At 48.4% G+C, this 13089-nt stretch overlaps 1 protein-coding gene across 4 annotated transcripts in view; it reads right to left on the bottom strand.

The window, feature by feature from the left end:
- Positions 1 to 13089, bottom strand: part of SNRK (SNF related kinase) — a 39531-nt gene that overhangs the window by 19299 nt on the left and 7143 nt on the right. For 3 of the 4 annotated variants that reach the window (XM_053929626.1, XM_045199738.2, XM_024565774.4), the window contains exons 2-3: positions 7435 to 7496; positions 5030 to 5724 (exon numbers count right to left, since the gene is read on the bottom strand). In XM_053929626.1, coding sequence (XP_053785601.1) covers positions 5030 to 5618 — 589 coding nt within the window. In that variant the 5' untranslated portion in view covers positions 5619 to 5724; positions 7435 to 7496. The remainder of the gene's footprint in view (positions 1 to 5029; positions 5725 to 7434; positions 7497 to 13089) is intronic. The other variant, XM_053929627.1, reaches the window with a different exon arrangement.

Below are 13089 nucleotides of genomic sequence, written 5' to 3'. Positions count from 1 at the left end.
CCCGACGGCTCCGCCCGGCGCTCCGGAGCCGAGTCTCAGCTGCCATGCGTGTTCCGACTGCCGGGTCCTGAGTTACCGTGCGGACACCGCGCTGCCTGCTGACCGTCTGTTCTGACAACCAGCCTTTCTCCAGCGGGTTTCTCTTTCCCCCACGCCCTCCCCCAAACAGAAACACACACACACCATAGAAGCTTAAAAAAAGACCCAAGCAGATTTGACGTGCTCAGCTCCCCAAGGGTTTCCTTTGCTGCCATCTGAAGGGAAGGGAAGTGGTTTGGTTCCTCCATGTTTTTCTGTGTTAAAATAGTAACTGTTTGGGGTGGTTTGAAAAGCTCTTCTGAAGACCCAAGAAACTAACAGTTATCAAATAAACACCAGGACTTTCATTTTTTACATGTAACACACACTCAGAAAAGTGCCCACTTTAGAAGTTAACCTACTCCCTACATAATAACCTAACTCTATGAAAGATGAATACAAATAATATCGTGTGGGAGAAAGACACACGGCACAGGTCCCGAGCCTGCCCATCCTCCCAATTTCCCCACCGGAGCCGGCATTTCAGAAATTCTCCCGAGAACAAATTAGCAAAGGGGGAGAAAGGACCTGGGAAGACCCTTAGACCCCCACTGGGACTGCAGCCACTAGCACCAGAGACAGGACTCACCCTGTGACCTCTCCACAAGCCTGTGCTGGGTCCGCATGGCAGACAGCGGCTGCCGCAGGCCGGTTCCACCTTGGAGCAAGGAGCTCCTCACACCTACCCTACCGTTCAAGTTCATTTGCCTAATCCCTACACCAGCCCGGAGGGCAGGAACTATTATTACCCCCCACTGACTGATGAGGGGCAACGACAGAGACAGAGGAGTGAGTTGAGTAGGGCAGAGAAAGGCAGGGTGGGGCCTCCACCTGGGGGAAGCATGACTGACAGCCAGGAGGCAGTGTGGCTGAAGCCCAGCGAGCAACTGGGAACGGGAGGGAGGGAAAAGTCAGGAAGAAATGGGGAAGCCAGCCTTGAGGGCCGTAATGGTCAGCGGGAGGGCTCCAGCTTGCAGGCCTTGAAAACAGACTAACAGGGACAGAGCAGAGGAACGATGAGAACTGCTTCCTTTATGAGGGGCGGGTACCTGACACTGTCACCTCAGTCTGGGGACCCAGGGCACTGCCCTCCCCTGCTAGCTGTCCCCACTGCAATGCAGAGCCTGGCCTCGCCCACAGCCCCAGGGTGGCCGCCTGAGCACCTTGGCAGCAGGAAACTGGGGAGAGGAAACCTGGTCCTGGGAGGAAACCCCTCCCTTCTCTTATCTTCTTTCTGACACACACGTTCTCGCGCCATTCGGCCCAATTTACCTCCTCAGACGAAAACCCCAGACTGGCAACTTGGGGTCCAGTCTGAAATGTAGATAAAAAGTATCTTGGGGTTTGTATTCAAACAGGACCTCCAATTACGAGCCCTGCGCACCTCTGCCATCCCACAGAGGATTTGAGAGCAGGGAAAAGGGGTGCACTAGGCCCACTGAAAACACAAGTCCTGTGGAGTTAATAGTAGTGAGAGCCCTCAGAAAACTGCAGCGGAGCTGGAAATCTGGGTGAAGAACATGATTCTGGAGGCGGCCCTGCACGAGGCCAGGGGACGCGTGACCCGCTGTGCCCAGAGCTCCGGGGGATGGCAGCGGAAGGAGGAAGGCAGGCCAGTCTGGGCTCCTCCCGGGAGAGGCAGGACAGGGTCCCTGAGGGGTATCTGGCTTGAAGTCCCCGGAACAGCAACATCATCAGGAACCATTCATTCCAAAGGACCTGAAGTTGTGTGGCACTCACTAAATACGCACAGGGTGTGACTAAAGGGGAGAAGGGCACACTGTGGGGCGGGGCGGGGGGGAGAACTAAAAACATCTGAATCTGCGGGTTTAAATCGGCGGCAGGTAAGGCTGGGTGCACATCCACCCAGGGAAGCTCTGGGTGTCGGCTTCACCCAGGACGCATGAGAACCTCTAGGGGTGGGGCCCAGGCAAGGTTGGTGTGTTCTGTTGTAAAGACTTTATTTACTTATTTATAGAGAGTGGGGGGCAGGGGGAAGAAAGAGAGGAAGAGAAACATCAAGAGGCTGCCTCTCATCTGCACCCCGACCAGGACTGAACCTGCAGCCCAGGACTGTGCCCTGACCGGGAATCAACCGGCCACCTTCCGCTTTGCGGACGACGTCCAACCCGCTGAGCCGCACTGGTCAGGGCGCTGTGGTTTTGCTGTAGTCAATTCTGTTGCAACTGATGGGTGGTGAGTTGAGAGCCACCTGCTCAAAACCTGCCATACCACTAGTACAGGAGAGCACACTGCGTTTTTCAAAATAGTGTCAGCATATACTTCATCTGACCTGGGCTTTGTGACACTGTGCGAACGACAAGCAGCAGGACTAAAAAGGCGCTAGGGAAAACATCGAACACACTAAGTCATCTCTCTCACATTTTTCAGGCCTATCCCTGAAAAATCAATGACTGAGTTAGCCTGAAATCACCATCTTTATGGTACCTACAGTATTCCACCCATAACATTTCGTGCTCAAGAATCTTTATTACACATATTGAGAGTATTACACAATAGTGGCTTATTTATAAAACCAAAAAGGCTTTACTGAAGGCACAGGGGCTCTGCTACCTGCCTCCCAAATACGGAATCACACGACACTCACCTCACAAGCCCATTCGGCATGCACACAGAGCTAAGGCTGAAGAGAGTGCCTCCACGCAGAGTGCTCACGCCGGATCAATGACTTCCGGGTTCCGCAATAAACGTCATTACTCACACGCATGGGAAACCTCACAACGTTTAGGAGAGGACATTTTTTTTTGCTTCTGGTTTTGTAGGACAAACGATGATGTTATACTCTGAAAAAGGTACCAGGTACCTTTCAGATTATGTGACCATGCACTTGGTGGCTGGGTTTGGGAGGCTGTGTGCCACATCTCCATGGAAACGTTTTCCAGTCCTCAACAACTGAATGCTACCTGTGTGACCACGCAGGGACCCCAGGTGGCGGTACATTTCCGCTGGGCACCTACTGTGCAGGCAGGTTTTACGTGTACCTTTTAAAAGAAAACAAACAGGTACCACATTAAATTTAGCAGGCCCAGCTTCCTTCCCTATGCAGAGAAGAGGCACAAATCATCCCTTAGAATGTACAATCCCGAACTCCACACTCAGACCCGAGACTGCACAAACCTACAATCTCCTCACCTAGACCCTGCCAGGGCCCAAGTGTCCGGGCACGAATACTGGAAGTGTAAGAAAGACACGAGGTAGCCAGGTTCGACTCTGGGAGGGAAGGTCCAGGTCAGGAAGTGCCGGAGTCACTAAGACAGCCGTCTCTAACAAAGGGTTACTCTGAGCGGGGAAGTGGACCCGCACGCGGATGTGGTGCAGCTCGGGACTCACTGTGAAAGCACGTACGTGAACAGCTTTTCGGGAATAAATCTGAACTAAAAGCAAGGAGTTAGCGACATAGAGCGTAACGGCAGACTTATGTAAACCGAAGGGGAACTTTCCAATCCGTTTCCGTCCTTTAGGGCTACTTCAAAGTTCTCCCGCAAAGCCGGTGTGGCTTAGGTTGTACTGTCTGTACGGGAAGGAGCAACCCTTTAACACATTTTCAGACAACATCTGAACATACTATTCACATAATGCTGCAGTCAGTTCCTCTGGCAGCCACCCACTTGCTAGATTCTCCAGAAGACTCTTACAGGAGGGGGCGGTGCTGAGATATTTTATCACAGGACTACAGCTGAGCAAGAAACAGCGGCCGTAAGTACACCGGCGTGGCGTCTAGTTTAACCACAACTCTTGGAGACGCCAAGATTTCCAAAGGCTCACGTATTCACATTAGCTGCACGTGAGTGAAGAGTCCAGAATGTCTCACCTCATGTTTTACTAACCCACTTTTTCACGAGACAAGGCGATTCTTTTCAGATAGACCAGACAGTCATTGTTACATTCACACTGGCTTCTGAGATGCTCTTCATGGGTTAGGCCGGAGAAAGAATAATTAAAGATGCTAAAGAACACAATTTTAACATGTGTCCCCAGCTTCACTGGAACTGAAGGCGTTACTGAACAAGAAAAAAGAACAACAAAACAAACCCAGAACACACTGCTCTAAGATAAACACGAGCACACGCTTTTAGCGCGGCGGAGGCGAAAAATGCTCTCACCTCTGTGGATGTAGGATAATTGTTGGCTTATTACCTGGCTTTATAATAGTTTTTATTTTTAAAAATAGAGTATAAGACTGACATTTGTTGGCACGCATTTGAACACTGGAAAAAAGGCAGTGTGTTTCTGCCGTAGCGACTTTCCTTCCCAGACCGCTCGGGCATCGTTGCTGACAACAAAGCAAGCCCCGCTCCCCCGCCCATCTCAGGAGCACCTGCAGGGGGACCCCTGCCTTCCAGAAACGAGCACCGACCCTGCGCTTTTCAGAACACGCAGTCTAACTTGAAAAGCAGTGTCTGGTCGCACGTGATAATGCGGGGCCGGTATGGGGCCTAACTCTGTTTTTACAGATGAAGAAACGAGGCGGTGAGATCCAGTGCTCTGTTCGGGGTCACGGTTCACCACTGGTCGCACCGCCCGAACTCCTCACACCGCGCTGGAGTATCACGGGGCCTGTCCAATATGCGACTGTGATAGGTTCCCACAGGAAGGGGGTGACCAGAAGGAGCTCAGAGGGTGGGAAACGTGCTCAGACCTTAACAAAAACTCTAATAAGCAGATGAGAGATTACCTTAAATGCAAACTTACTCGCTTTCCTTTGTTCTGACAAATATACTTGAAACACTTGCCATTTAAAGGGTGAAATAAATGAACTGCCGACTTTAGGGCTACGTGGCATTCATACAAAACCCAAACTGTTCGTTAAGATGCATTTACTAGGAGTTCCTTTAGAAATTATTTCTAGACTGCAAAAAGAACAGCTGATTTGACCCGCCGCAGTCCAGCCAGGAGAATGCAGGACAGCAAATACCGGCAGGCGACCTACCTACTGCGGGCGCATCATACTCGTCGCCAAGCAGGATTTCCGGAGCAGAATAGGCAAGGGATCCACAGCTGGTCGTGAGCTTCTTCCCTGGCTGAAACTTGTTGCTGAAACCAAAGTCCGTCAGCTTCACGAGACCCTGTTTTTCGAAGAAGACCACGTTCTCGGGCTTCAGGTCCCTGTGGACCACGTGGAGCTTATGGCAGTAAGAGATGGCGTGGACTATCTGCGCGAAGTACTTCTTGGCCAAGTCCTCGTTAAGCCCCTCCTCGTGCTTCATGATGTAGTCGAACATGTCTCCTCCGTCCCCGAGTTCTAGAATGAGATACAGTTTGGTCTGGGTGTCGATCACTTCGTAGAGGCGCACGATGTTGGGGTGCTGCACTAGCTTCATGCACCTCACTTCTTGGAAGAGGTGACCGGTGGCCAGTGTGTCCAATTTCGTCTTGTCGATAACTTTCACGGCCACCTTTTCACCCGTGAAGACGTGCCTGGCGAGTTTAACGACTGCAAAGTGGCCTCGGCCCAAGGTTTTATCCAGGTCGTACAGGCCCGCAATCTTCCCGTCATACCCTCGCTTGAACCCCGCCATGCTGGCCCAGGGGAAGAGAACGGGTGTGGACTGTCGGGGGCGGGTCTTCTCATATGAGAGTGTCTGGTGAAAATAAGGAAGTCATTTTCAATGTTGCCATGGACGTCTACAAAACAAGAGGGGAAACAAAATTAAGTTTCTGTAACATTTCGTTTCATAGCTTCGTTTAAAAAAAAGTGTTAGGAGAAACTTGAAGTAAATAAATTGAAACCGAATTCTTATTTCAAAGCCCACACCCTTCATAAACATTGGGCTACCCTCAGCAATGTTACATCTAGGATAGCAATATCTTAAGAGTTAAAATGTCAACTATAGAAGAGGCATAAAATCATTCTCACATGCAAACTGAAATGATATGAACTACGTATCTGGGACTCTCTCTCCACACATATATGTATGAATAAAATAAGTCAAAGTATATACTGACTACCTCAATATACATACACATAAATAAACATAAGCCAATGTTAACGCACACCAGTGTGTTTCCTACGTTTTAGTGATCACCGTAACGATAAATACCAACTAGCACTTACTGAGTGAGCACGACACACTGCGCATGTGAAATGCTCTCCGGCACCTGCTGTAACCCTGACAGCTTGCTCTCGGAGACGGGGACCAGCAGCCCCTCGCGAGGCACGGAGCGGTAAGCGACTCGGCCTGGGCTGCAGGACCAGTGTGTGAGAGGGGGGCCATCGGGCACCAAAATCTGTGCGCAACCACTATGCTACAAGTTTATTTCAGAACCCAAAACTAAATTATTAATTCTGTTTCTATTAAGATTTTTTAAATAAGCAATCAGTACTATGTGTGGGTACTAGAAAAAAAGCAAATTTCTTTTATTGTGTATATTATTTTTGGCATCAGAGCTAATAATTTTAATAAGATTAAAAAGAAAATCCAAATGGTAAGATCTTGCTTTATTTGGACAGTAGTTTCCACCCAAAAACATTTAATTTGAGCATATTTAATTTTCAAAAATAGAACTCTAAGCTAACTCCAGGGGGCAGAAAACTATCTTTAAATCTTTAACTTCAATTAATTATAAGGGCAGTAATTACTCTTAAAATTCTATCCAAGCTGATGCTTCTATTGTACAAGTTTGCAAATGCAACTTTAGTTTCAAAACTAACTTCTTCAGTCTGCCCCCAAGGTACACATTTTTTTCATCTGTCACTTTATTTTAGATGTAATCCTGGAAAGTGGAATATATATCACATTTTATTAATAAATCTGTTTACATTGAAAATCTGATTAATTAAAAAAATTTAATTACGAAAGTGATAAATGAATAAAGAAATAAGGAAAAAAGCCTTTTTCAGGGTACCCAGAGATAATCACTATTAACACTCTGACATGTCTCTTCCCCCAAGGACTGTACTGGCAAAAGGGCCTGTGAAGCAATTTTTAATCTACTAGTAAGTTCGTGGGGAAGAACCTTACAGGATCTCTTCACAGTGACAAAGTACCCTGTGGAGAAATGGTCACTTACTCTCACTATCAAACTATGGAAGAATTCACTTTTTTCCTACACACACCCATTTTTCAGTGTCTAGGAAACTATAGTTGTATACCTAAAAATAGGATGTTGTAATTCACTGAAGGTTGGGAGAAAAAATATCCTTGTTACTGAGCATCTTTTTAAATATTAGCCCACTGTCTAATCTCAGGGTGTTTTAAGTTAGTGCAGGAAATAACTAAATGGTTTTTCGATCCCTGAGGATCTTGCGGTGCCCGGAAATCCCTGTGAACCAATGCTGAGGGTTACTTCGCAGCCTAGAGAGTCGGGCGACTCTGTACTGGCTCCGAGACGTACCCTGCACACTGCGTTCCGAATGGTCCTTGTTATTGCTCTGTTTTGTTAGGTGCTTCTTTCTCCTGAAAGAAAACACAGCAAAAGATTTTAGTTTAGTTCTATTTGTTTTAACTTCGCTTCAAGTCAAAATATGTACCCGAAGGCTGGATCCGAACATACGAAGATGCCCTATTTGTCTTGAGTGACCCAGGCTCCCGTATCTTTCTCCCCTCCGTGAACTGCAACCCGTTCCAGGAATCTCTGTGGTCCGCGGGAATTCCACAGTGAACATACACACAGAGACTGTTCCAGGTAGACAGGTCAGAAAGGTTACTCCACTGGAAGGAGGAAGAAGTACAAACAACGAACGACAGGAAACTAGTTATTTTCTATACGCCTCCTGGGTAGCAGGCACCAAATCCGCATTTCCCAGAATCCTCCTCGCTAAGAGCCTGCAAGGTAGGCACAGGGAGGCGTGAGCTGCCCGACAGGCAGCGGTGTGAGGCTCCATCCTGCTCAGCCTGGCTTCCAAGCCCCACCTGCCCGCAGAAGCCCCTCCAGCTCATGAAGCACCGCTCCCATGGCTCAGGAGGGCAGCCTTTCCAACCCGGGCCTCCAGCAGGCCAGCAGAAATCCATGAGAACGCCACCGCCAGCGAACACACAAAACCGCTCTGCACTAGAGGCCCTTCGTGGGACAGTACAGACGATGCCATCACCACGGACAGAGAGGGTGAGCACGTCACTGATGTCTAGGTCCATGGCCCAGTGAGGGAGTAGTGGCTCGAGGTTGCCTTACAGGCCTTTCTGGGACACTGAAATAGCACCCAGATAACTAGGCCAAAGGCAAGGTACACAGTATACTATAGGTGAGTGTCCAGGTGGTCATTAAGTTCAAGTTCACATGAGCTTGGGGGAAGGGGAGCACAAAGAGGTGTGGAAAGCAGACGGGAAAGGTAGGTGTGAAAACCAGTTTATTTCTGGGAATGAGCGGATGAAGAGAGATGGAGACCGTTCGACAGCACAGAATGGGGCGCCGGCAAAGTCACGGGCACAGGCCTGCGTCTAGTGCAGGTGGGCTCTGGGACACACCTGGTCCTTCAGCTCCAAGTGGGTACAGTAGCTCCTCCCATCACCGGCACCTGCTGCTCCTTTTCAGTAGCCTGTTTCATGTGAAGTCTCTGCGGCCAGGCAGTGTGACGGCCCAGTGTGCTTGGTGTCGCCTGAAGGCCGGCAAGTGGACTGGGACCCCAGCTCACCAGTCACTGGCCGCGGGGCCTGGGCAAGGCCTGGGCTCTCTGTACGGTCAATTTCCACTTTAGAAACTGCAGTAGTAAGAACAGACCCTGACGCCTGGTGGTGAGGATCACATGAACCAGCACAGCCAGGCGTGCAGCGTACAAGCCGGCAGAGTAAGCGTTCATTTACCACCACCGACATCACTGTTCTGACGGGCGCTCTCCCTCACCCAGGCAGGACTTCTTTCAGTCTCCCACTCTGCCTCAAGAGAATGAATTTACCGAGCTATTGTCTTTCTTTGGCTTTCATAAAAATTCTGTTCATTTTTCCTGAAATGGATTAAATTGAAAATGGGTGCTCTCTAGTTGAGTGTAAAAGTCTGATGGATTTTCAGTAAAACTGCACAAAATTTAAGTATTTGCTTTTAAATTGATACTAAGATGACTTCTACCAAATCTAGTCTTTCAGAAAAGGGCTATTTCTTTATATTTTTCCCCACCAAAGTAATATATCCTTACAGAAAAATCTCAAAAATACAGACTAGAAAGCAGAAAGAATAAAGAGGCATCCACAGTCCCACTGAAGCTCAGCACTATTAACATTTTGGTTTGGTGGTCTTTCTGCAAATGCTCGTACACACCGTCTTCACTTTGTTTTACGAAGGTGGGGCCATTCTACACGTAACTGTGTATCTTGTAGCCTGCTTTTCCACCTGCTCTACCATTCTCCTTTTAGTATTTTTGCTTCCATTATGAAATATCTGTGCGATGTGGGAAAAATTACAATTAGAACATATAGATGGGCAAAAAGAGGGGAATTTCAAAATCTCATCTATTATTCTACCCTCAGTGATAACCTGTTAAACATGTTGGTGTTAGAGCCTTCCAAACGATCTTCTACGTGTCGTGTATGCCCGGGCACAGCTCCTCCATAACACGGAGAACGCACACACGCACGCACACACGCACACATGGACACGGGGGGAGGGGGAGGGTTGCATCCATTTTTAAGTATCTCTCCCCACTAAACGAGTTCACTCCAGAGTATCTGGAGAACGCAGGACAGCACAAGAGAGGGCAAAGGCCCACCTGCAGCGTCATCCACAATGACCTCCCTTTAGATCCGAGTGCACATCCCTGATACCTACGCTTCCTTACAAAACTGAGATGTTGCATGTGACGGGGGTAACTACTTTTCCTCGACATGGCGAACACTTTCCCATGCCCCCAGTTACACTAAACCAGTATCTTTAATGACTTGTGTAGCTAAGATGACATCTTCTAACGCAGGAAACCCACGAAATCGGGTCATCCTAAGGCAGTCTCCTGACTGAGCATCTGCTCACACAGGCAGAGACCGGGGCTGAACCTAAGAGAAACAGGCCAAGGAGTCAAGAGCATTCCTAACACCTGCGGAAGAAGCGTGAGCTCGTGTTGCAAGAAGATGCTGCTGCGGCCCCAGCTCGGAGGGCAGGAGCCGCTGTGGCGTGCGGGTGTGGCTGGAGAGGAGGAAGGAAGTGTGGGTGACCCGGCGCACATTGTGCAAGCTGCTGAAAACAGTCGTAGAGCCAGCCTCTGCCGACCTCCTGTCGTTTTGGAACTCACTCTGTTCTTGTCAAAACTCACCTTAGCCTTTCCCTGACATTCACCCGACACAGCCTGGGCTGCACACCAAACAACTCTCCACTCCCACGGCCCCCCGGAGAGGGGAGCACAAGACGGCCCCCTGAGCCTATGGGCTCTGCCTGGGTAACCACTGGGAACCAGAGCTCGGCCAGAGAAAGGAGCAGAGTCCAACGAAGAGGGCCACGTACAAAACCAGGCCGCCCCTCCGGCCGCTGTTTTGTTTGGGGTAGTGTAATTTTCCCCACAAAATCGGACCACCAATATTCAAATGCACAAAACCTCCTAAATTACATGCTTTTAAAAAAATCTGAGCACTCTAATACAAACGACTAAGAGGTGAGCTTTTGAAAAGCCACGCTAAAACCGTATTTATGCTTCTTGCACATGGAAATTATCGGGTTTCTTCTACAAATATAAAAAAAATGAAAACTGTAATTCTAACTCAGGGGAGACACCACGTTAAACTGCATGTTCACGGAAAAGCCAGCCTGAGTGGAGGCACTAACACGCTGCCAGCGAGTACCAGCACCCCGGCCTTACGGCTAGACTTTCGAAGGTCTACGACTTTCTACGACCGCAGGGCAGAGGCCGAAAGGAAGACACCAGACCAAACCCTCCGGGAACAGCAACGACCTGCAGGCCTCGCAGAAGAAACACAACCCTGTCAGGCTCTTGCCACTGTGGGTCTCCTTAACCAAGGTGAGCAATACCCCCCATTTCTAGAACAGCACACCTCCTCCTGGCAGGTATGACTATAAGCTACAAGTGAAAGATGGAGATACAGGCCCAGGGTCACGCAAGAAGCCACAGATTTTCACTGGATTGGTCGATTACTACTCCATGGTTATCAGGAGTGTCAGTCTGCAGTCGCTGGGTAGAATTAAGGTGGGAACTACAAATGAAAAGGTTAAAGTCAATTATTTATTATGAGACATGTCCGACCAGGAGCAACCGTATCTCCAAATGTCTAAGGAAGTATTTCCCCATGGAAAGCATGCCTCTGATGCATGTTCCGAAAGTTTCCTTCTAAGCAGTCAATTTTAATGGACTCGGGGTCACCAAGGCGGCCAGGATGCCAGGCGGAAAGGCCTGCTGCAGCCTCGCAGGCCGTGAGTGGGCTGCCAATGCTGATCGATCCCTTCAAGTGCTGGTTTAAGTAATCTTTACTTCCTCTGAGCAAAACAAGCCATAGTCCAGGATTCATCAAGGAATCGGAATGTATTCAGGAGCCGGCGATTTATTAACTGCCGTAGAGTAGTGCTTAGTATTTGTAGAGATAAAGGGGTTAGCATCCAACTCACAGCACCTGGAGCGGCAGCACAGGTAACAAGTTCAAATTCCTAAAAGGTACTGCCCCTCGTTAAGGTGATGAACATGCTAAGCGTGTCACTATGTCTACCTAAGGGGAAGTGACACATAAAAAATTAGTACGGTGACAGCCCCAGTATAAAGTGCTCACAGAACAAATAATGACTTAAGTAAATGCTGGCACCTAGAAATTACTCCAAAATAAATAAAGTCAACCCACAATTACTGTGTTGCCAGACAAACTGAACATAAGTTGGAAGTTATATAGAATTTAAAAACCTAATAATCAAGACCTTTCTACCCAAGCTTTTATTAACACTGTCAAAACCATTTTAACTGCCTACCACATCCCTCCCCCAACCACCACTGATACTGTGACAAAGACAGTTATTAAGATATGGTCAAAAAACAATGCTAGAACAGAAAAAAACAACAAAAAAAATACTGGCACCTGACACTTCACTGACTTTGAAAAAACGGCATCGTTTGGGGACCCTCTCACACAGCTGGGACTGCGAATTGCCTTCCTGAAAAGCAATTTGGTGATGCATGTGCCAGGAGCCTCCAAATAATTAACGCCCTTGATTTTAAAACCTTCCTGCTAGATTTATGCCTTAATGAAATAAAGACACGGACAAGTACGCATATTCAACGATGCTCAGAGATATTTCTATATGACAAAACAAAGAAGTCAGGAGCGACCTAAAGGTCTCGAATAGCAAACAGCTAAATCGCCGCGCACCCACAGCGCCGTGAGGCCAGTTGCTCTGCAGGGGAGACCACACAATAAAACACTAGTGAAAAAATTCACGGACCAAATCGCATGGCACAGGAGTCCAATTTCTGTGAAAAAGTATACAATTTGCACACATGTATAAAAATACAACTGTTCAATTGACAAGATTATAGAATTTTTTCTGTTTTTCTGTTCCTTTCCAGTTTTTGGCAGTGAACGTGTACTGCTTTTATAATCTAGGAAAGGGGGAGGTTATTGCAATTTTGACGTTCTGTACGCAATTCTTCATTCAATTTACTTTGCACTGAGATCTTCGAAGAAAACCAGTTTCCCGAAAAGATGTCCGACGCCTATTCATGCAGTCCTGGTAGACACGGCATCCAGTGACGCATCTGCCTCCCTTGAGGAACGAGGGGCGCGGCTCCTTCAGGCTGAGGAAGGGACAGGAACACCGAGTCTACTTTCATCAGCAACTATTTGAGCTCTGATTGTGTAGGGCACAACATAGACCCTGTCCTTTAGAATCCTACAAATAAGTCACCTGCACATTAAAAAGATAAATAATCATACAACTTAGCCTAGGCGAGGTATGCCAGAGGAAGAGGAGGGGACATTAGAGGCGGGACCCCCACGGACAGGGGCAGCCCACAGGCCAGGGCGTGCCCTCTGCAGGGACTTGTGGGACTTGGTTCCCGGGAGCGGGTAACAGGCAACAGGGAGGACTTCTGGCTGGCTGACTCCGGAGAGGAGAACACCAGGGTGCGGGCGG

Source organism: Desmodus rotundus, chromosome 8 (assembly GCF_022682495.2).
Source record: "Desmodus rotundus isolate HL8 chromosome 8, HLdesRot8A.1, whole genome shotgun sequence".
Taxonomy (NCBI): domain Eukaryota; kingdom Metazoa; phylum Chordata; class Mammalia; order Chiroptera; family Phyllostomidae; genus Desmodus; species Desmodus rotundus.
The sequence above is the reverse complement of the archived record's forward strand: the minus strand, read 5'-3'. Positions and strand labels throughout refer to the sequence as shown.